The sequence below is a fragment of the Pogoniulus pusillus genome, chromosome 15 (assembly GCF_015220805.1).
Source record: "Pogoniulus pusillus isolate bPogPus1 chromosome 15, bPogPus1.pri, whole genome shotgun sequence".
NCBI classification, from domain to species: Eukaryota; Metazoa; Chordata; class Aves; order Piciformes; family Lybiidae; genus Pogoniulus; species Pogoniulus pusillus.
This window is the reverse complement of record NC_087278.1, coordinates 5,975,971-5,998,306: the sequence shown is the minus strand read 5'-3', so window position 1 is coordinate 5,998,306 and position 22,336 is coordinate 5,975,971. Positions and strand designations below refer to the sequence as shown.

Here is a 22,336-nt window from a genome sequence, read left to right as displayed (position 1 = left end):
TGGGACCAAGGCAAGTGTCCACCTATTGCACACTGTGAGCCTTCCTACACCTTGCTATGCATGAAGTCTTTATTGTGTGAAACCTCCTCTCCTAAAGCTTCACACCACTGCTCTGCCTTCAGTTAGTAGGTATCTTAGCTCTCCCTGGTGTGGATTAATTGACAAATTAGAAATCCCTACCCAGCTGATTCTTGTAAGGCCTTACTTCACCTCACATAGTTTGCTCCTATCTGCCTGTGTCCCGGACTTTGGACTCCACTCAAGCAGAGTAGCTGAGGTGTTTGACCAGATAATGCTAAGGAGGCAACATCTATACCAATTCCTTGGCTCCCCAGAAATACCTCCCTGATTTTGCTTTGAGACTCATTTCTGCTGAGGACTGATCTAAAGCACAACAAATCCTGCAGCATCATTTCCCATTAGAATCATAGAATCAACCAGGTTGGAAGAGATCTACACAATCACCCAGTCCAACCTAGCACCCAGCCCCAGCCAATCAACTAGACCATGGCACCGAGTGCCTCAGCCAGGCTTTGCTTGAACACCTCCAGGGACAGTGACTCCACCACCTCCCTGGGCAGCCCATTCCAATGCCAATCACTCTCTCTGTCAACAACTTCCTCCTAACATCCAGCCTATACTTCCCCTGGCACAACTTGAGACTGTGTCCCCTTGTTCTGTTGCTGGTTGCCTGGGAGAAGAGACCAACCCCACCTGGCTACAGCCTCCCTTCAGGTAGTTGTAGACAGCAATGAGGTCACCCCTGAGCCTCCTCTTCTCCAGGCTGCACACCCCCAGCTTCCTCAGCCTCTCCTCATAGGGTTTGTGTTCCAGGTCTTTCACCAGCTTCATTGCCCTTCTCTGGACACCTTCCAGCACCTGAAACTGTTAACATTGCTCACACTACCTCCTTGAGCTTGCATTGAGCCTGAAACAGCAGTTCTGAGAGCAGAACAGGAAATCTCTTATAACAAAAAGTAGTTCTGCATCAGCTTAAAGGGGTCAGATTTGATTCAATAAGAGCAGCAAATACTTCTGTTAATAAATACATGAAAAATGGAATAATAACAAAAAACAATATTAAAAAGGAGCAGGCCTCTTTCTAATAAAGGGAATTAGGTTTTATTCTTTTCTACAGTTGAAGTTAAAAATATGCATTTCAAAATATTTACAAGGACTATATATGAAATAACCTTTGTTAATGAAACAGCAACATACAGTACTAGAATAGATCCACCCAATTTAGAAGGTCTACAAAAGAAGAAAATGTAACAGAAAAGAAAGAGAGAGAGAGAGGTGTAAATAGCATCCATGCACAATCTGCACCTGAATCTTGGGCTGGTTTCTTTTTCATACTCTGCCCTTCAGTTGTGGATGGAATCACAAGAAGTGTTGACCTTTTGTCCCTTACAAATGCCACTAGTGACTGAGATTCATTGAGCTGACAAATTTGTGGGTTGCAGCAGTGTCAGTGCCCTACTTTCCCATGCCAGCCTTTCACATGGGGACCTCGTATTACAGAGTGGACTCCAAATGTCTCAGCAACCCTGGGAGGTAGGTATAGTTTTGTGGAAGGATTTGGCAGATGGAAAAGCACCAGGTTAAATGACTGGCCTAAGGTCGTGCAGCCCCAACGAGCAGAACTCAAAAGCTCTGCCTCATCTCTTCCAAACTCTCATTGCAGAGTGCAGTTCCCCTGCACGCTAGTATCACCTCCTTTAGAGATGAGATGTGTCAAAAGGTTCAATCAATACTATGCATTGGATGACAATGTGGGGAGAACACCCTGCCTACAGATAAGGACCTGTCTCAGTAAAGATCTGCCACGTTGCAGGGCTGTTACCATGTTCTGGAGCTGAACAGAAGATTTCAGCATTAGACATGCACTCAGGTGATTCCTCTCCCTACTTATGCATCATTGAGCAACTCCATCCTCTGTAATTAGGAGACCCTGTGTATCTTTATCTCCATACTTCTCTCTCTCTCTTTCTGTCCCTGTCTATCATCCACACCTGTGGATGTGCCCTTCTTACATGCCTCTGGTTCAGTTATGGGAATATCAAATAGTAAACAGAACAGCCAAAAATATTGCTGCCTTATTTCTGGAGACATTTTACTATGAATGTAGTCTGATTTCTAGTGGATTGCATCTCAATTTAATGTCTTTAACTTTCACATATGTGCATATATATATATATAATATATAAAATGTAACAAAAAAGACCCATCCCATATGTTTCGAAAGACAAATAAAAAAGGGTCATAAGCCTCACTGCCCAAGCCACAAGGCACACCAAAAAGTAAATGAGAAGGGCTGTAGGAAGGGAAAAAGGTGTAGCCCTTGTTTGTGTAGTGCTCTTCAATCATCACTTCTGAGCTTGAAGCTTTGTGAGGATATGACATGCCTTTGCAGAAAAGGAGAAGAGCTGTCTGGGTCACTTGCAGATCTCTGGTGCAGCAGCCCCAAGAGTGCTAAAACTGGAGCTGTTCCTCCCTCTTTTTGGTGAAGGACATTCTGAAGTTTCTAGCTTTGTTAGTGATTTTTCTGTGGTGGTGGTGGTGGCAGTGGTCATTTTTGTGGCCATTTCTGTCTATTGGCCCAACAGTTCTCTCAGCAGAGCAATTCTTCCCCATTCCCAGTAACCAACCCTCTCCCCTGGCCTCCCACCAGCCTTATTTTTTCCTAAGAACAAGATAGAGGATGCCAGTGATGAAACTGAAGCAAAAACAGATCCAAGCCAATATGAAGCAGTAGCCATGGTGAGGACGTTCCAAGACACTCATCATGCCTGTGAAGCGAGCTGTGTAAATGGAGACTCCAATCAGAATGCACAGCCCTGTGGGAAGAGAGGAGGAAAAGAGAGTTGGCAAATACACAGAAACCAGCACTGCTGCAGGACTTCAGAAGTACTGCTGTTCCTCTGAGGCTGTAATGTAAGCCCTGTGCCAGATGAGAGGGGCTGCTGCCCATTAGGCTTATTTATGGGGGAGTTTCTCTTGCAAACATGATGACATAAGACGTTAGGGGCTTGTTTAGTGGCTGTCATGGGAAATAAACTTTTGTTAGGGGGAAATCAGTAATAAGATCTGCAGACAGTTTGGTGTATAAGTGTGGAATCTGAGGAGCAGTAACTGTCTAATTTTATTCCCTTGCCCCTTCTAAATACTGGAGTCCTTTTTGTTGTCTTTCAGAGGTATTTTTCAAAATCCCCTAGGCTTTTCTAGGGAAAATTTGGAAACATTCTCATCATATAAAGTAAAAACAACAAAAACCAAACCCAACAAGCCAGCACTTTCCAGTGCCTCAGTGCTTTGTTTTATCACAAAAAATTGGGTCACTGGAAGCATTTAACTGTCTGACAACCTTTCCTGCTGGCCATGTGTGGCAGATATGTGGCTACTATGGGGGGAGGCAACTGCAGGAAGGAGGACAGAGAACCTGAGGACTTTGGCTTGCCCAGACTTGCTTTGCTTCTGTTTGCATCCTGTGGTAAACAAATCTAGTGAGAACTGATTTGCCATTGGAATGGGCTGCCCAGGGAGGTAGTGGAGTCACTGTCCCTGGAGGTGTTGAAGAAAAGACTGGATGAGGCACTTAGTGCCAGGGTCTATTTGACTGGCTAGGGATGGGTGCTAGGTTAGACTGGATTATCTTGGAGGTCTCTTCCAACCTGGTTGATTCTATGATTCTATGATACTTGGGCTTGCAGAGGCAGTGGTACACAAACACAAGCATCACAAGGTATGCATACTTACAGCAAACCAACATGATGGCTCCAGTGATGTAGAAACGTTTGCCTTTCTCCAGGGTAAAGAGCTGGACAACGAACATGGCAAGCGCAACGACGGAGAAAATGATTGAGAGGATCATAAAGGCTTGCGTGGCTCTGAGGGAAGCTGTGGGCATACAGGGAATAGATTTGAGAAGGTCAGGACTCAGTGTTGGTACAGTGCACCAAGACCCTGAAACTGAGCCCTACAACAAAAACACAGATGTAACTTACTCTCATCATCGCTGCTGACTGGCAGCGCTGTGCAGGTCGTGTTGCACAGTAGCCAGAGTCCTGATGAGACCGTTCCCATAGTGGAAGAACCCACCATCCAAACCTGAAACAGGGTGAAACACTTGTGTCAATGAGAAGGACAGCTTCCTTGCTCTTTTAGCCAGGTTAAACTGCAAGGGTGGCAAGACACCCACCCAAGTTCCACCAGCCAGAGAGCTGTGTGAGCAGCTGAAGCAGGTGGGAGACCATGCAGGTTCCCAAAAACAGGAGGCATTTGGTCTAGGCAAAGCACTGGGGAAGTCAAGCAGGACCAGGGAGGAGATCCTCCCTCTGTACTCTGCATTGGTACACAGTGGCCACACACTGAGTCCCAAATTCAGTTTTGGGCACCACAATACCAGAAACACATTGAGGTGCTGCGGTGCATCCAGAGAAGAGCAGCTAAGCTGGTGAAGGGTCTAGGGGAGAAGTCCTATGAGGAACAGCTGAGGGAACTGGGGTTGTTTGCTCTGAAGAAAAGCAGGCTGAGGGGAGACCTCACTGCTCTCTACAGCTACCTGAAGGGAGGTTGTAGTGATGTGGGCTTAGGTCTGTTCTCCCAAGTAACTAGTGATAGAGGGAATGGCCTTGAGCTGCAGCAGGAGAGGCTTGGCCTTGACATTAGCACAAAACAAAAATCACCGAGAGGGCTGACAGGCACTGGAACAGGCTGCCCAGGGAGGCAGCTGAGTCACCATCCCTGGAGGGGTATAAAAACCGTGTAGATGTGGTGCTCGGGTATATGGCCTTGGTAGAGTAGGGCTAATGGTTGGACTTATGACCTTGAAGGGCTTTTCCAGCCTACAGGATTCTGTGACAAGTCGGCTCCCGCGTTGAGGAGGGAATTGCTCAGTCGTCCTCTCCCCGTGCCAGGCTGCGGGAGGGCACGGAGAGGCGAGGAAGCGAGCGCCCAAGCCCTAGCCAGGGCTGCCGGGGAGGGAAGGGCAGCAGGGAGACCCCGGCCGCGCAGCCCCCGCAGAACCGCCAGGGGTCAGCCTCGCCCCGGGTTTCCCCTCGGCTGAGGCTGACCACCGGCGGCAGCGCTGGCGGCGGCCCCGGGCCCCGGCCGCGGCGTGCTGCCCGCCACGCAGACGGGTGCGGCGGAGCGCTCGTTGTGCAACAGCCCAGCCCAGCCCAGCCTAGCCTCCAGACGCCGTGACAAATAGCTCTTCGGAGCCCTCATCTGCTCTGCTGCCTCCCCTCTCTCCTTGCACTCTCCGCTGAGCGTTGCGGCGCTGCTGGCTCCGCGGTTTGGGAGCACGGCAGGCAGTGACTGCTCCCTGTACCGTGCCAGCTGCCTTTCTGTGCCCTGAGCACCTCCAGCACTGCTCCATGTTTGCTCATGGCTGTGAGTGGGTGTCCCTCACCTCTAGACCTGAGCACCCGCCCACCTTTTCCCCTGGCAGGCTGGCGAGTGCTGTGCAAGGCAAACAGCTGAGTCTCATCCAGAATGCTCCCTTACTTACGTTGGCAATGGTGGAGACAAAGAGCATGATGACAGTGGCAATGTGAACCACAAAGATGCCAGCCAGGAGCACCAACATCTTGGATCTCTTCTAGGTCGTGTCACTGACACGGAGAGCTCTGGAGAACAAGAAGAGGGAGAGGAGGTGAATGGAAGGGCTTCACCAAAGGGTAGCTTTGCTAGAAGCTTTATTTACACATAAGAAAACAAATAGATCTCATATCCATTTTGGAAGCAGTAGTCACAAAACCATCACATCTCTAATCACAGTATCAACAACGTTGGAAGAGACCTCATAGATCATCAAGTCCAACCCCTTACCGCAGAGCTCAAGGCTAGACCATGGCACCAAGTGCCACATCCAATCCTGCCTTGAACAGCTCCAGGGACGGTGACTCCACCACCTCCCCGGGCAGCCCATTCCAGTGTCCAATGACTCTCTCAGTGAAGAACTTTCTCCTCACCTCCAGCCTAAATTTCCCCTGGTGTAGCTTGAGGCTGTGTCCTCTTGTTCTGGTGCTGGCCACCTGAGAGAAGAGAGCAACCTCCCCCTGGCCACAACCACCCCTCAGGTAGTTGTAGACAGCAATAAGGTTACCTCTGAGCCTCCTCTTCTCCAGGCTAACCAATCCCAGCTCCCTCAGCCTCTCCTCGTAGGGCTGTGCTCAAGGCCTCTCCCCAGCCTCGTTGCCCTTCTCTGGACACGCTCAATCATCTCAATGTCCCTCCTAAACTGGGGGGCCCAGAACTGAACACAGTACTCAAGGTGAGGTCTAACCAGTGCAGAGTACTCTAAAACCTTAGTCAAAATCTTTGTCAAAAGAGAGTTGCTCAAGAGGTTAATGAAAGCCTGAAGGTAAGAGCACAGTCTGGGTGGACATGTAGGGCAGGGGTAATTAGCTTAGGGGCGTTGTAAAATTAGCCTGGTTGCTAAAGTTGACGTGTGGTTATGTGGAGGAAAAATGACACACTCCAGGCCTACACTCCAGGAAGAGAAGTTTTAGCCCACAGGATTCACAGAGGTCTGGAAATGTTTCCTTTCCTGGTCTCCTTTTCTGTTTGATGGCACAGACTTCTTCAGCTGGTGCTAATACAGGTTAGAGGACCATGTGCTCCTGGGGGCCTTAGGTATTGAGCACTGATGGAGAGCAGACTAGGAGGTTACCACTACTTGCCCCATTATGTGAAGAAGAGAATAAGCAGAACAGAAAAGCCACTGAGGTGTCGTGGGGAAGATACTTTGGTTTGCAATGCAAAGTGCCTGTTTCCTTTTTAGAACTTGAGGCATGCAGCTCACGTTATTGCTGCAATAAGGTTCTCTTGTAATGCAAATTCCTCTTTGGTTTGTTTTGTATATTTTTTTGTTGTTGTTTTGCCTCTGCACCCTGCAAGCTTTTAGGTTTTTTAGCGAGATTCCCTGTCACTGCTGAACACACAATTGGAAAGGCCAGGGAATGTGCTTTAGATAGCTCTGATGGTACTTTCCAGATGCCTTCTCCTCTGAAAATACAAAATACAAGGAACAAATCTAAGCTGTGAGAGTGGATGCAGACAATTCCCACTAAAGTAGTGAGTATATTTCTCATCCTCCCAGGCACTTATTTGTAAACATGCAGTACAGCCACAGAAACCAGGCAGGAGAGTTCACTGGTTCCACTCTGTGGCTAGTGAAAAGCTGCTGCCTAGAAAGTTTTACAGGGCTGTGTGGCTCTTTCTCTTGGTTGTGCTGGTACTGAAGAGTAGTATCATGCAATGTGATTAATGTTAGCTGTCAAGTTATTTTGGTCCAGGTGACTCAGGTAAGGTTTGATGCTGTCACCATTTGTACAGGGTGTGGTAACACTGTCATGGAACAACACAATTATAGTTTATGATGTCTTTCATGCACAATGTAACAAAAGGCTTTGTAAAGTACCATAAGTGCAGGGTTTTTTTACTCAGTGACTCCTCCACTTCTGTCTTTCCTCTCATTGTGGCCACATGTGGGAGTATATTCCAGTAAAATGCTGCAGCTATTTCTTGCATTGCTTTGGATGCAGTTTCCCAAACCACAATGGGCAGGAAGGCTTCTCCATGAGTGGCTTTTTGTGCAGTTCAGGCATTAGCTGATACCAAGAGGAATTTCTTGAGTTTAGAACTTGAGTGCTGTGAGGTTTTCTTCACCTAGGAACGCTCTCTGGATTTGTTTAGCTCTGGGTTCTTGAGCGTGGGCTGGGCTTGATTGTCTGCTTTGGGGTGTCCTAGCAAACTACTCATGCTCTAGGGCTTGATTTGCCTGGATGGCCTTATCACTGTGCCCCCTCTAGTCACAATATCTCCCTTAGGGATGGTCTGGGATGAAATACATGTCTCTTAGGAGCTCCTCTCTGGTGACAGCTATTTTTGACCTCAGGATTGCTAAAACCCAGGTTCTCAATACTACATGTACACTAACACATGAACACACTTGACAAAAGTGCCAAACCCTTTCTCTCCACTGACCACAAAAAGAGAGAGGATTGCAAAATGCTGGGCAGCAATTGATACAAACATCACCACAGTACCTTGAGCTGAGGAACTATTGCTGCTACATGCCAAAGTTAGGCATCTGCAGCAAGTACCTTGAACAGAGCCTCTCAGTCAAACCTTCCCATCCTTTTAAATGATTTAAGTGAGAGCTGGGCACAGAGGAACCAGATGAAGTTCAACAAGGACAAGAGCAGAGTCTTGCACCTGGGGAGGAATAACAAACTGCACCAGTACAGGCTGGGAGCTGACTGCTGGAGAGCAGTCCTGTGGAGAGGGACCTGAGAGTCCTGGTGGCTAACAAGTTACCCATGGCACAGCAATGTGCCCTTGTGGCCAAGAAGGCCAATGAGATCCTGGGGTTTATTACGAGGAGTGTGTCCAGCAGATCAAGGGAGGTTCTCCTCCCCCTCTACTCTGCCCTGCTGAGACCTCATCTTCAATGCTGTGTTCAGTTTTGGGCTCCCCAGTTGAAGAGGGACAGGGATCTGCTGGAGAGGGTCCAGCAGAGGGCTATGAGGATGATTAGGGCACAGGAGGGCATGGCTTGTGGGGAGAGGCTGAGGGACCTGGGGCTTTTTAGTCTGGAGAAGAGAAGACTTAGAGGGGATTTGATAAATGTTTGTATCTGAAGACTGGCCAAGAATGGGGGGGCAGGCTCTGCTCACTTGATCCCTGTGATAGGGCAAGGAGCAACAGGTGTAAGTTGCAGCACAGGAGGTTCCACTCAACACAAGGGGGAACTTCTTTACTGTAAGGGTCACAGAGCACTGGAACAGGCTGCCCAGAGAGGTTGTGGGGTCTCCTTCTCTGAAGACTTTCAAGGGCTGTCTGGATGTGTTCCTCTGTGGTCTGTGTTAGATAGCATTGTCCTGCTCTGTCAGGGGGGTTGGACTAGATCTCTTTGGGTCCCTTCCAACCCCTAACATCCTATGTTCCTATGATTTGTCAACCTATTTTGTGTTCTCTTTGGTTTTATACAAACTGTAGTGAGTGCTCTTGCCACTGTAGTGCACTGATACACACCCCCCTGCTCTGATATTTACCTTTTTGCCAGCATTCAATACATTCTTCCACCTTATACAAATGGATTTTTTGTGGCCTCCTTAAAAACTAATTCAGCAGGTTTTCTTGCTGATTATATTTGAGGACTGGAAAAAAATCCAACCCTGTACTTGAAAGACTAAAAACCTACTTTCACAATAACTTAAAGGATGGGGATAGTCCTTTTAAATTATTTTGTTTACATTCAGAAATGAAAATGAGAGGTAAGTACTTCTTTTCAATCTAAAAAACCCACCCAGCCCCAAAACCACACCCAGAAATTTGACCAATACACTAATGAAACCCCCAAATCCTTTATTCCCTTTGTTTCCCTGGCCTTTATCAGGAGCAGCGTGGCCAGGACAGCAAGGGAGGTTATTCTGCCCCTGTACTCAGCATTGGTCAGGCCACACCTTGAGTGCTGTGTCCAGTTATGGGCTCCTCAAGTCAAGAGAGATGTTGAGATACAGGAACATGTCCAGAGAAGGGCAACAAAGCTGGTGAGGGGCCTGGAGCACAGCCCTGTGAGGAGAGGCTGAGGGAGCTGGGGGTGTGCAGCCTGCAGAAGAGGAGGCTCAGGGCTGACCTCATTGCTGTCTATAACTACCTGAAGGGAGGTTGTAGCCAGGTGGGGTTGGTCTCTTCTCCCAGGCAACCAGCAACAGAACAAGGGGACACAGTCTCAAGTTGTGCTGGGGGAAGTATAGACTGGATGTTAGGAGGAAGTTGTTGGCAGAGAGAGTGATTGGCATTGGAATGGGCTGCCCAGGGAGGTGGTGGAGTCACCATCCCTGGAGGTGTTCAAGCAAAGCCTGGATGAGGCACTTAGTGCCATGGTCTGGTTGATTGGACAGGGCTGGGTGATAATGATCTTTGAGGTCTCTTCCAACCTGGTTGATTCTATGATTCTTTTCCTGCCCCATTCTCACACAGCTTGAGAGCAGTGTTAGTTCAGGTGTTTTCAGCACACCTACTTCCTCAGAACATCAGCACCTCTCCCTGAAACACACACAATATCAAACACAAACTCCCCTGGGGAATATGTGCTCAGAGTTTTGATCCTTTGTGAGCTGAAGCACAAGCCTTCCTCTCTGCTCATTCCCTTTCCCCTTCCTTCATCTTTCCCTGCCTTTTAAAATTAAACACTACAGAGCAATCCCAGAGGAGCAGTGGGTGAACAAATGGCACTGAAACATCCTTTCTGCCTCTGATGGTGTGGTAAGGATGCAGCGTGGACTTTTCCTCCCACTAGACTGCAAAGCTGGCAGAGCACTGGGAACTGACAGGATACTCTTTCCATTCCTTTAGTGTGAGACATCTTTCTCTGCTACAGGGTGGGGTCACTTTGCTGGAGCAGTAGGACACAGTTGCATGCAAATGCCTTTTCTCCCATTCCTCTACCTAAACTGCAGCTGGATTTGGCACTCTTTGGGCTTTTCTTGGGCTATGAGTCAGTCTTAGCCTTTCTAGAGCTGCCAGTTTTTTCCACTGACTCACCCCAAAGCTCCCCAAACCACAGTTATTTAGCCCTGCAAATGTTCAGGACACATTGTAAGTGTGTTTAACTCTGAGGGCCCCAGCACAAGAAGGATGTGGACCTGCTCGAGTGGGTCAGGATGAAGGCCACAAGGATGCTCAGAGGGCTGGAATACCTCCACTATGAGAGCAGGCTGAGAGTGCTGGAGCCTGGGGAAGAGAAGGCTCCAAGGAGACCTCAGAACAGCCTTCCAGTACTTAAAACAGGCCTACAGCAAAGATGGGGATATACTGGCAGGAGGTGTAGAGATAGGACAAGGAGTAAACTGAAAGAGAGTAGATTTAGATTAGACATCAGGAAGAAATTCTTTGCTGTCTGGTTGATGAGACACTGGAAAATGGTTGTCCAAAGAGGCTGTGGATGCCCCATCCCTAGAAGTGCTCAAAGCCAGGCTGGATGGGGCTTTGAGCAAACTGTTCTAGTGGAAGGAGTTACTGCCCATGGCAGGTGGGTTGGAACTAGATGATCTTTAAGGTCTCCTTCACCCTAAACCATTCTATTATTTGTAAGATTCAATCAAGGAACCAGGTTGTAAATCCTACACTGAGCTTCCCTTTCCAGAGAGGAGACCCTAAGCCAAGGAAAACATTGCTGAGATATGAGAGCAGAATGACTACTGATGCTGGACAGGCTGGGGAGGAAAAAGTGAAGGTCATACACCTGCTGAACAGCCTGCGTGAGTCAAGAGATGATCTTGCACCGATGACAGCAAACTGAATTTCCTTTTCCTGGATGATGGACGTGGAGAAATAACAAGCCACACCAACAATAACCATGAATAACAATCACCATAGCAGCTTTCAGCACAAAGGGAGAAAAAAAAGCCTACTGATAAGCATGACAGACTCTGTGTAGAAACTATTTCTCTGACTGTGCACACTGGGGAACAGCACACAGCTCTGCTGCACTCCAAGGTCTAGCAGGCAAGCACTATCTGCTAAAAACTAAGGCAGGTAAAGTGTGGCCACCTGTATCAGCCCTGTCTAAAGTGCTTTGGTTGTACTATCATGAGGGCAATCTCATGAAGTGTGTCCTTGGCTTTGATTTGCTGCTTAGCAAAGTATCAGGATGGAATGCAAGGTGCCACTTGCAGATATGACAAAAGGCCAAAGGTGTAGTTTCTCAAACATGGGGAGCTGGTTGCTGAAGAGGTTAAAGCCAGATTAGGTAGTGGTCCTCTGCTTCTAGCATAAAGTGCACTGAGGGTAAGTGTACAGGATGTTTCTGTAGGAATGATTGGATTGTTTGGGATGAAAAGTCAGAGCACTCTCCACTGAATCTGAACTATTTCAGATCTGAAGTGTTCCTAAGTGATTTAGCTCATCTGACTTTCATTCCCATTCTCCTCTCTGAACTGAGGTTCCTGTCTGGGACTACCTCTCCCTGGGTGACTTGGCGAGACATGCTTGGCTGAGAGGAGAACCAAGCTGATAGCTTATAACCTCCAATGGCATCCAGGGAGCAGAGGACATTAAATCACACCACCTGTGAGCACCCTGGTGACCACTGACTCCTCTAAAACTCATGCTTTCAGCTGAAGTCCCTTGGGTTTGGTACATTCAATTTCTCAACAAAGGGAGTATGACATTTCAGGGAAAAGTCAATGCTTTGGGCCAGGATATCAACAAAATCCTCCACAGATTCAAGTCAACTGGGATGAAAGAAATTCTGCCTACCCCAGCTGCCACCACAGAACATGAGGAATGCAGCAGAAAGTTAAACCAGTGCTTTGTCTCTGATGAAGGCAGTAGGATGTCCAGTGTTTAGACAAAGAATGGGAACCTGGCCACTGTCTGAGGTGGCACAGAGTCACACCAGGAATACCAGCAGTTTGCATCAGGGACAAGGCCATCTGGAAAGAAAGAGGGGAAATGAAGAGGATAGGAAAGTGAAAACTATTTGATATTGTTTGAACCTGCCACCTCTGTCATGAATGTAAAGCAAACTGTCATATAGCGATGCTGCCATGATGCTTCCAGTAAGGGAAACCTTGAGGTGGGATAAAACCTTCTGCAGGATTTGTTTTGACTGGGCTGAGGTCCTTACTGCATGTTAGCCCTGCTACAACTGCAGACCTTGTCCTTATGTGCAATACAAGCATGAGTCCATATTTGGCAAGATGCAAAGTTATAAAGATGTCTGTGATGTGCTGGTGGTATCCAGCCATGGATACCATACCGTGGATCCAGCCATGCTGGTGGAGCCATCACTTTCTTACTGGAGAGCTCATAACAGCTTTAAGTGCCTGCAGGGAAGGATTGTTTTGCTTTCATCCTTTGCTGCTTCTTGCTTCAGATCCATCTGAATCCAGAGTCCTTGCTGACTCCAGACTTTCATAAACCATTGTGTGCCAGCACTGCTGTTGATAACCTCATTTTGACAGAGCAGTCTGACGCAATTTACCCTTTATGGACATGTGGATGACTAAACTGGTGCCTCTGGAAAGACGTTTCACATGGGTAGGAAAGGGGTTGGGCAAGAGGTGTGTGGGTACACAGAGACCTTTGGAGTCCCTGGTTTATGGCAGTAAGAAGATTTTGTGCATGCATGGGCGGTGTCTGTGGCGACTACATGAGGAACAGCAAGGCTGTGAAAGTAGCAGGTGAATGTCAACCAAAAAGAAAGTGTAGAGCCCTAGAGGGGCTACAGCTGAAAATAAACTTAATTGAAGGAAAGATTCTGTCTGGTTCTTGGAAAGCATTTCCTGGTGGTATGGTCTCCAAGGGATCAGGGGAGTGGCAAAGTCCTGGCACGTGAATCATTTCTGGGGGACCAGATAAAGCCTCGAAGAATCCACCCTTAGTAACCAACTCACAGATATACAAGGGGGAGTCACAAAAGATGACACACAAGGGTTTTCCAGCTCTCATGCTCATGATTCATCTGAGAGTGGGGAAATATCAGAGCTCCTAGGGCAGACAGTGAGAAATTGGCATTTTCTCCAGAAGAAACCGCCCTCGAGCGCTCAGCCATGTGACAACATCAACTGAAACTCCAAAGCTCGCTTGGTAGTAAGAAGAGGGAGAGACGGCTGCCTGGGCCTGGCAAGCAGCCAGCCAGCAGCTGCTGCTGGAGGGAAACGCTGTCACTCCTCACACTAGACACCCCAAAGAAGAGCTGGGACTGCCGAGAAGCGAGTAAGAGGAAGGGGTAAGGAAAGGGACCTCAGAGCTAATGAAAAGACAGCAAAGTCCACCACCTTTGGAAGTACAATGGGGAGAACTCTCAACCCTTAGAGTGTTGGAAGGTCCTTGGGTTGGTTAATTAGACACTGGAGTTGCTGGGACTTGTAAAGGGTTCAGAACAAGATGCCAAGCTGTGTGAGAAACATTTGTGGGAGGATTGAAAGTCATGCTGCAGGGTGTGTAGGGCTGTGCATCTGCAGCCCTGCCTGGCTCCCTCTGTGAATGGGAGCATGCTCTGTGAGCAGAGCTGGACCATGAGCAAGTGTGTGGCTGCTTGCATCAGTGCTCATGCATGGCTTCCTTATGGATGTGCACATCTATCAGACTTTGACAGTACTCACATGGAAGAAACTCTCTCACAGCTACAACAGGAAAGTTGAGGTTACAGTGTGGTGTGAGCAGAACTACACAGACCATATCTGATGGCACTTTCTGCTTTTCCTCCTTGCTACAGCTTTTAGATAGAGGTGGAAGGTCCCTAGAGCCTATGTCAGCTGTGCTTTTAGCTGCACTTTCAAATGAAACCTGCAGCTCTCTGATTTGCACAGACAGGTCTGTAAAGATTTTATTTCTTCCTTATTTTCTGGGTTTTGTCAGGCAGCTTTGCTAAAGTAGTGGTTCCTGATCAGACTGCAGCCCTCTCAAAACTGTAAAAGCTCTGAATGTTCTGGTACAGACTAAGAGACCTGGAGATCAATGCAACTCATGCATCTAAAGAGTATGAGCATTTGGGTCAATCTGCCTCAGTCCTTGTTCCTGCAAGCCAGCTTAAAAACAGTTTGTGCAGGATTAACTTGCAGAATCGTCTGATAGCTCCTCCTTTCAAACTGCAGTGCACAAGTGGTAGATTGGAAGGAGCAGCAGCACAACTACAGAGCAGAAGCAAGAGGATGCTGTGCAACCTGGAGCTGGTCTGTGCTCTGTGCAGGGTTGGATAAAGATGGCTTGGAGGTAAAACGCCTCATTTGCCTTCAAAAGAGCTTCTTACAGCTGTGATTAGTGTGGGCTGACAGAACCCTGTAAGGGTCGTTCTAGCTCATCTTACATGTGCAAATGGCTTTCCACCAGGCACCAAGAAATCCCGATGTCAGGGCACACCACACTGTCCTAGCTGCAGCTGCAAGAGGCCAACTAGCAGGTAGGGTGGCTGAGCTGCCTGAGCTGACACAGCCAGTGGCTATGCCAGTTGCAGAGTCCAGCTTTTCTTCAGTAGTGATCCAAGATCCTGGAGATAGCTTCAGCAACCCTCTGACCAGCCTGCTTCCACCTCTGAGCATTTTGCAGCTCTTCCCTTTTGCTGCCATGGATCACACTGTCCTTTCCATGAGGTTTGCTGAGGCCCATAGGGGAAATATCTCTCTAGAATGAGAAGAATGTGGACACTGGACCTAGTTGTGGCAGCTGCTTTCACAACTCTCCTTGTTTGAGGAGACTCTGCCCTCTGAGGGCAAAAGGACAGTGAAGGTCCTCACCCTGGATTTCCTCTAATCCAAAGACATTGCCAAGTGGCCCTTCACCACAAGAGCTAAGCTTTCAACATGAGTCACTGCTCACCTGCCATCAGCCACTTCAGTGCTCATAGGTCATTTTGTTTCTTTGCATGGCTGGCAATGACCAAGCTCAGGACCTGTTCCTGGACTCTGCCATCAATGTCTCGCCATGCCTGCAATACAGACTGGTTTTCACAAGGATAGAGCTGTGCTATGAGCTTGGCAAACTGGTCAGTCCATTGGGCAAAGTGGTTTCTGGAGCTGGGTCATCCCTCCTAACCTGCATGACGAGGTATTGGCTACGTTTGGTCTTATTCAGAGAGCATCTCCCATGTACTCTCTGCCCTGCTGCACATAGCTTAGGAGGAGGAGAGTGTGCAGAACTGCAAATGTGACTAGTTTCCTTTGTTCATTGCCCAGTTGTTCTAAGGAGGTACTTTCCAAAACTCTTCCTGCAGGATCTGAAGAAAGCATGGTCCAGATGACTGCCCTGAGATGTTCTGCTTTGCTGCCCTCCTTGCAGTGTCACAGTTTAAGAAGAGAGGCGCTCTAGATTTGCCTCTGGGCACTGGATATACAGCACTGCTGCTGGACCCCGTGTCATGCTGTGGCATGACTGGGTGTGGACTGGCTCTAACAGAGGATTTGTACAGTCACATTTCAGCTAGTTCCTCAGCACGTGTATTCAGAGCCAGTAGTACAGGACTGCAGCTATTAGTTATCAGACCTGGCAGAGGCTGTCAAAAGAGTAGGGCCATAGAGAAGAGCCTTCTTTTCTGTGCATGCTGCTTTGCCTCAGCTCAAGAGACACAGAGCCATGAACTACTAAGCATCTGTCTTCAGACAGGAAATCTCCTTCCTTGCCCTCCTCTTTAGAGGTATAAAACAGTATGTCTGGCCTCTTACTTCACCCTGCCTTGAAGGAAGGGTAAAAAAAATCTCATCTTTTAGCCCTTTTCCATTGCTACTTTTTGCAGCAGAACAGGAGGAAGGAAAGAAATGAGGAGTGCCACACCTCTTTCAGCCTGCCCTGTGTTGTGCTGGGTAACGATGCTGTCGTCCCCCCTCTTGAAGGGTGTGTGCATGTGAGCCCATTGAGATCAAAGGGGTCCAGTAGTGCTGTTTCTTGCTTTTGAGGGAGCTTAAGTGTCCGAGGGCAAATCCCAGCCATGCATCAGGTGCCTTGCCCTTCACCACCCTGTGAAGACAGCACCCACCCAGCAGCCAAATTGGAGGGGTGAGCAAGTGGAAACGTGCTGTGAAATAGGTGTCACAGCTGCCACATGGCATTGATGGGGCCTGTCCCACAAGAGCAGATAAGTCCTACAAGAGTAGATAAGGCTAAAGAAGCAGGCTGTACCCTACCACTCCTGCTTTAGCTCTGAGGAAACTCAAGCAGGCACAGACTGTGTGCCATGTGCCAGCCCTGCAGCTGGCAGGGTGATGAACAGAGAGAAGGATTCATACTTGTGGCCAATCTTCCCCATCTCATTACAAACAAGGCCCTGAGGTGGGTCTTTTATCAAGAAAACCACTGGCTGTTATCAGCAGATCTTCCAGAACTGTTTCAAAATTACAGCCTCTGCTCCACCCCAGGCCACCAAATAGTAATTCCAATGCACTTGCGCTGCTTGCACACTGCAAGATTCAAAGACCAGCAGGGCCAGTTTCCCAGGCTCCAGGGCTCTGTAACCTCAGCAGGGCACTGGGAAGCACTGGCAATCCTGCAGCTCTGAGGCACTTACTCCAAAACCAGTATATTATGCCACCAAATCCCAAGTGCCTCCTCTGTGAATGTGTCCATCTCTCTCAGGTGCCTGCCTTGGGATGGTCCGTGGCTGGTGGAGATGCCCAGCTCTCACACAAGGACAGCCTGGATGACTGGCTCAGACTGTGTGTGCCACGTGTTTGAGTGGTTGCTCATAGCTGAGATGAGCTTTTGAGGGAATCTACTGGGAGGAACTCCTTAGGTGGATGTGCAGTGCAGGAGCGGCATCTCAGGGTGTATTTCCAGGCACTGCAGTGTTAGTAAGCTACCTCAGTTTTGATCCTTTTCCTATGCCCATCCCCAAAGGAGCAAATAGAAGCTGTCTTTCAGCCTGCACTCAGTGCACACAGTCCTCAGGCTTGGCAGCTGTGTGGGGTGGGTTGGGCAGATGCACTCAGCTGCTTTAGGCACTGTTATCAGAGAACAACTAAGAGGCTCCAAGTTTTCACACTCGTTGTGCCCAGCTCCCTGTTGTATGTTTGCTCAGAAAAGATTCACACTCTGATCAGAAATGTCAAGTGGGCAGTTTTGGGGCAAAGATGCTCTCTGAGGTTACCTGAGGAATTCAAAGCTTTTGAGTGAAAGTTCCTCTGTGGACATGGATTTTTAATTGTTTTGTGGGGGGAGGAAGCAAACCAATTTCATTGTTAGTCATAGTAAATTAAAACTTCCAAAATAGCTGTCCACCCAGACTGTCTCAGCTTCCCTATCATTCAAACACCCTCTTTTCTCAGGCAAGAGTCATCCCTGCACAACCAAGTCACAAGCAATAGGGCCAGAGAGGACCTCAGAATTCCCAAAATTCATCCTTCTGCCACAAGGTTAAGCTCAGCTCAGCCTCTTGGCCATTTATTTAGTAACTGTCCACAGTACCAGCCTGAGCCCCCACCATTCCTGGACAGACTGGGCTAAATACTGCTTCAGACTCAGACACATGAAACTGTGCAGGGGTGGGCTGGGTTCCTGCAACAGGAACCAAAGCTCAGTGCCAACACATTGGTTTTGCTGCACTCCCTTTCTCAGCTCTCAAAAACCGTTCAGATCTGACCACAAGATACAGAGGACAGATGAAGTGAGAGAACTGGTGAAGAAGAGGGTGGAAAGGAGGGGGTGATGACATGGGTAAAGGGAGGTGAACAAGAAAAATCCCTGGTCTCTGCAATCCTACACTTCCCATCAGTGCCTCCCCGCACCAGATCCCACCACACAGCCTGCTGCGCTCTACGCAGTTTCGCCCTCTGCCTCGCTTCAGCTCTCAGTGCTCCTCACGCAGGGTCGGTGCTGCCAAGGAAGGCGTGGCATGCATTTCTACCCATCCTGTGGCTTTGCTTAAGAACTGGGGCTTGGCTCCAGCCCCTACAGAAAATGAGAGGTTGTCACTGTTGCACCCTAAAGTCTCCAGCTTTGGGGCCTCTCAGGCTTCACTTGGCATCATTGGTCTTGCTTTAAAATTGAAGCCCAACGAACTATCAACGCAGAAGAATGCAAGTGAGAGGCAGAACCACTGAGCCAGCAGCCCTAACTCCAAGCAGGCGTTGTCCCACGGTTGTAAACAATGCCACTCCAGAAGTGAGTGACAGCTCCTATGCCAGGGCTGGCCCAGGTTGGATACCTTGTGCCTGCACCCTAGCTGCACATGCCCTGGAGGCAAAACTAACACTACAGCTGCTAGCAGTCTACGGTTGCAACCAAGGCACCTTGCAGTGTTGATTTGCCCTGCAACGCAGCTGGATTTCAAAGCTAAAGCTGAAAGGTTAAGGTGCATCCCGTAGCCAGCTCATGTGCCAAGCCGAAGAGAAGTGGCAGAGCAGAGGGGAAAGCAAACTGGGTGAAGAGAGTAGCTGACAGCGAGGGAGTAAAGCTGGAGAGAGCGGAGCTTACCGTGTGGACTGAGGCTGGTCCTGGCACCTGTGGGAGCAAGAGCCTGCTGGGCTGCAGTGCTGATGTCCCGGAGCGCAGCGCTGTAGTGAAGGGGAGTGACCTGGTGGTGGTTTAAGTTTCCTCCGGGGGTGCGGGAGGGTGGTGTCTTTCCACTCTGTTTTAGAGGAGTTACTATGAATCAGTCTGCCTTTAAAGAGAGCGAGAAGGGGGGGGGGGGGGGGGGGGGGGGAGAGAAATTAATGAGCTACGCCCTGCTTTGCTGGCAGGGAGTCAAGAGTCGCTGGGAGGAAACCAGCGATTCAAAGAAATCCGTGCAGGGCTGCCTCTGACTCAGTGTGCAGCGCAGAGACCGCAGCCTGGAAAAACGACTGACGCGGAGCCAGCTGAGTAAGAGAGGCCCACAATAGCATCTCTTTGTAAGGCTGAGCTTCTGGTTGTCATATAAATAATAATATATCTTAAAAAAAAAAAAGAGGAAAGAAAAAGTGTAGTTACGACTGTGGCAACGGGACTTCAACAATGCAGTCGCTCAAACAAACAAACAAGCGGTTGGCAAGGGACATCCCGAGGCTGGGTGAGTCACCTCATCCTCAACTCGTGCTGCGTAGAGGTGGGGGCATGCAAATTGGACATGGTGGGGTTAGCACGGAGAAGGATTTGGGGGATATTACAAGAAGCAGAGATGCTCAAGATGTAGTTCTGGATTGGTGGTGACTCCGGAGCGAGTTAACCGGATAGAGGTCGTTTGGTTCCGTGGAGGGAGATCAGGCAAAGAAGGTGAATGAAGGAGTTTGCCAGTTGCAGTTTTCTGAGGTCAGCATTTATCACGTTTTATAAGAAGTGTAAAAATAGATCCTTTAAATTGGCAGAGAGCTGATTGGTGTGGCTGTGTCATGGATGCTACAGGCAAGGAAGTGGAGATGTGCTTGAGATGGAGGTAAAGGGGGAAGAAGTTTGTCAGAAAGCATCTGGGTTAAAATGCAATCCACATTTGGATAGAATTGGTGATCTGCTGCTGCAGGGAGCCAAGCCTGCTTTTTCAGAGGCCCAGAAAGTGACAAACATACTGATAAGACATCTGGCAAAAGCTTTTCCCCTTTTAGTGAGGAGGATGCTGGATTTGAAAGACAAAGCTGGTGTTCTTTGAAATCTACACAGGTGAAAAGGTCTTTCTATTTTCCAGATAATTCCTTTTCTCTGGTGTTATTGATATGTGTGTGGTCTAATTTTAGACTCTAGCAACCCACTTAAAAACAGATCTATGGATGAAACAGTAGCAAAGTTGACACTAATGGTGAACAAAGACATTGAGCCCAGACAAACCTGTGGGACCTGTGCCTCTGATGGGAAAAATAGGGAAATCTTTGTTCCCTGAGGATAGAATAATACCTATGTTTAACACCTGTCTGTTAGAATGTGCTTCTATACATGGACACAATATCCAAGGAAATAAAAGTATATTTGCTTACCCTGCAGAAGGAGCTGATATTTCCATTGGCCCACCCTATCTATTTACCCTTCCCTGTTCCCCCAGCAGAGTTTAATGGAGTGAGGAATGCTCAGCTCCACACAAAATAGTGGAGTGCACAGTCTGAAAGCAGAGTCTGTGGACCAGAGTTCAACTGTGTTGGAGCATCTTATGCCTCAGAGCTGCTCACAAGTGATTGCCCACCTGACAGAGAGCAGCTGCCTGACCACTAGCAGAATCAATTATCTGAGACCCATCAGCCAAAGCACCTGAATGTAAACGATGTTCACATGAGGCAACAACAATGGAGCACCCCAAAAAAGATGTATATGAAGTGATCTGTGACTGACAAAGCATTACTTGCTTAGAGAGAACAAAGTTGGTTTGTAGTAATTGCTCTCTAGCCTGGGAGGCCACATCAGGCAATGAGCAACATCAAATGGTTTGTGGAGAAACAGCAGGCTTCTGCAGCATCAGCAGCAGCGTGCCCACAGGAGTGTTGCTTCTTAGCTCTCCTCTGGAAATGTGGGTGCCTAGCCAGCAAAGAAAAGTAACCAGACAAGACACATAGACTGTGACTGTGGCCCTGGAGGAGCACTGGTACCCTGCCAGCAACTGGCTTCACTCCTGCTGCTCTACCTGTCAAGCCAGGTAGGAAAAGGGGTAACAGCAAGTGTCAAGCAAACAAAGGTGTGAACAGCTGCTCCTACCTGGGAGCAGTGAGGACAGGATGATAGAAGCAAGTGAGGGTATCCCCCTAACAGCAGGGTATGATGAGATAAGAGGAGAGGTCAGCTTTTGTTGAGTTAGCTTTAGAGTATTTTCACCTTGCATCTGGATAGGAAGACCACAGAATGTTAGGGGCTGGAAGGGACCTTGAAGGCTTATCCTGTCCAACCCCCTTGCCAGAGCAGGATCAGCTATACTAAATAGGGTAGAAGTGAGCTAAAAGTAGGTGAACATTTCAAGTTGATAAGGTCTGTCCTGTTTTCTGTAGCTGTTTTTTTCTGTGGATGAAGCTGCTAGCTCAATAACCCTTTATACATGTGTGATGGAGAACCAGCTCTACCCACCTGTCTGGAGAAGAGACAGGTCTGCCTGTGTGCTTCTGGCAACTTCTTCCTCTAGGGTGTGTGGTTTTCACAAGGCAGGTTGCAGTAGAAAGCCCATGATGTGAGAAGTCTTATCACCATCCAAAAGTCTAAAGCATGCTGCCAGTTTGACACGCAAAGGTTAAGTTCCTCAGATCCACACAACAGGATCCATGGTGTCTCTTGACCTAAGCATCACTCATGTGCAGGCTTTTCTGATTGCCTACAGCCAACAAACAGCAGGTGGCCAGGTCAAAGCCATGAGAATTTAAGCTGTGGGAATCTGGCCTGGCATTTCCATGGGCAAGGAGAAGGAGAAGCTTTCTGATGTGTGCCATGCCTTTGCTGAAGCTCTTCCCAAACAAACAGCTTGTGGCTGATGTATGTCTGTTCTCTTTGCCATGTCCCACACATTTGCAGACACCACTATGTGAACAGTAGCAGCCTTTGATGTTCTGAGATGAGCATCTGCAGTGACATTAGATAAAACAAACATTAAGCTTTCTCAAAGCCCAGATCAAAGGAGGAATGTGTGATAAGGAGTAGAAGATGTGGCACAGAGTACAGCAGTTTGGGAGACATGGTCAGGCTGGGCTGGAAGCAACCAGAACAGATTGTTTCTTAGAGAGAGGGGTGCCAGGGCAAATAGGCTGTGGTGTCTCTGCACTTCCTTCACATGCCAGAAACTATGCTTGGGAGAGGTCTGTAGCTCAGTTCCCATGCTCTCCAAGATCCTTCCAAGTACCAATTCAACAAGAATTCATCATACTATTTGAACACACTTCTCTGGATAACTGTCTGCAAACACAAAATTGCATATTAAGCCCTCTCAGCCTAGTCACCATGACTTTCCACCCAA

The 22,336-nt window shown here is 48.3% G+C and overlaps 2 protein-coding genes across 3 annotated transcripts in view; one reads left to right on the top strand and one right to left on the bottom strand.

Moving 5' to 3' along the window:
• GSG1 (germ cell associated 1) overlaps window positions 1-22,336 on the top strand; it is a 115,876-nt gene that overhangs the window by 49,582 nt on the left and 43,958 nt on the right. The window contains exon 1 of one of the 2 annotated variants that reach the window (XM_064155077.1): window positions 19,432-19,492. The exons of the other annotated variant lie outside the window; for it this stretch is intronic. The gene's annotated coding sequence lies outside the window, so the exon portion shown is untranslated. Of the gene's footprint in view, window positions 1-19,431; window positions 19,493-22,336 lie in introns of those variants that run through there. 2 annotated transcript variants of the gene reach the window in all.
• EMP1 (epithelial membrane protein 1) lies at window positions 1,100-19,065 on the bottom strand. Its single transcript, XM_064154789.1, has 5 exons — window positions 18,919-19,065; window positions 5,510-5,627; window positions 4,005-4,107; window positions 3,757-3,897; window positions 1,100-2,837 (listed from the first exon to the last, which is right to left on the bottom strand). The coding sequence occupies exons 2-5, from the start codon at window positions 5,585-5,587 to the stop codon at window positions 2,674-2,676; spliced, it is 486 nt and encodes a 161-aa protein (XP_064010859.1). The 5' UTR covers window positions 5,588-5,627; window positions 18,919-19,065; the 3' UTR covers window positions 1,100-2,673.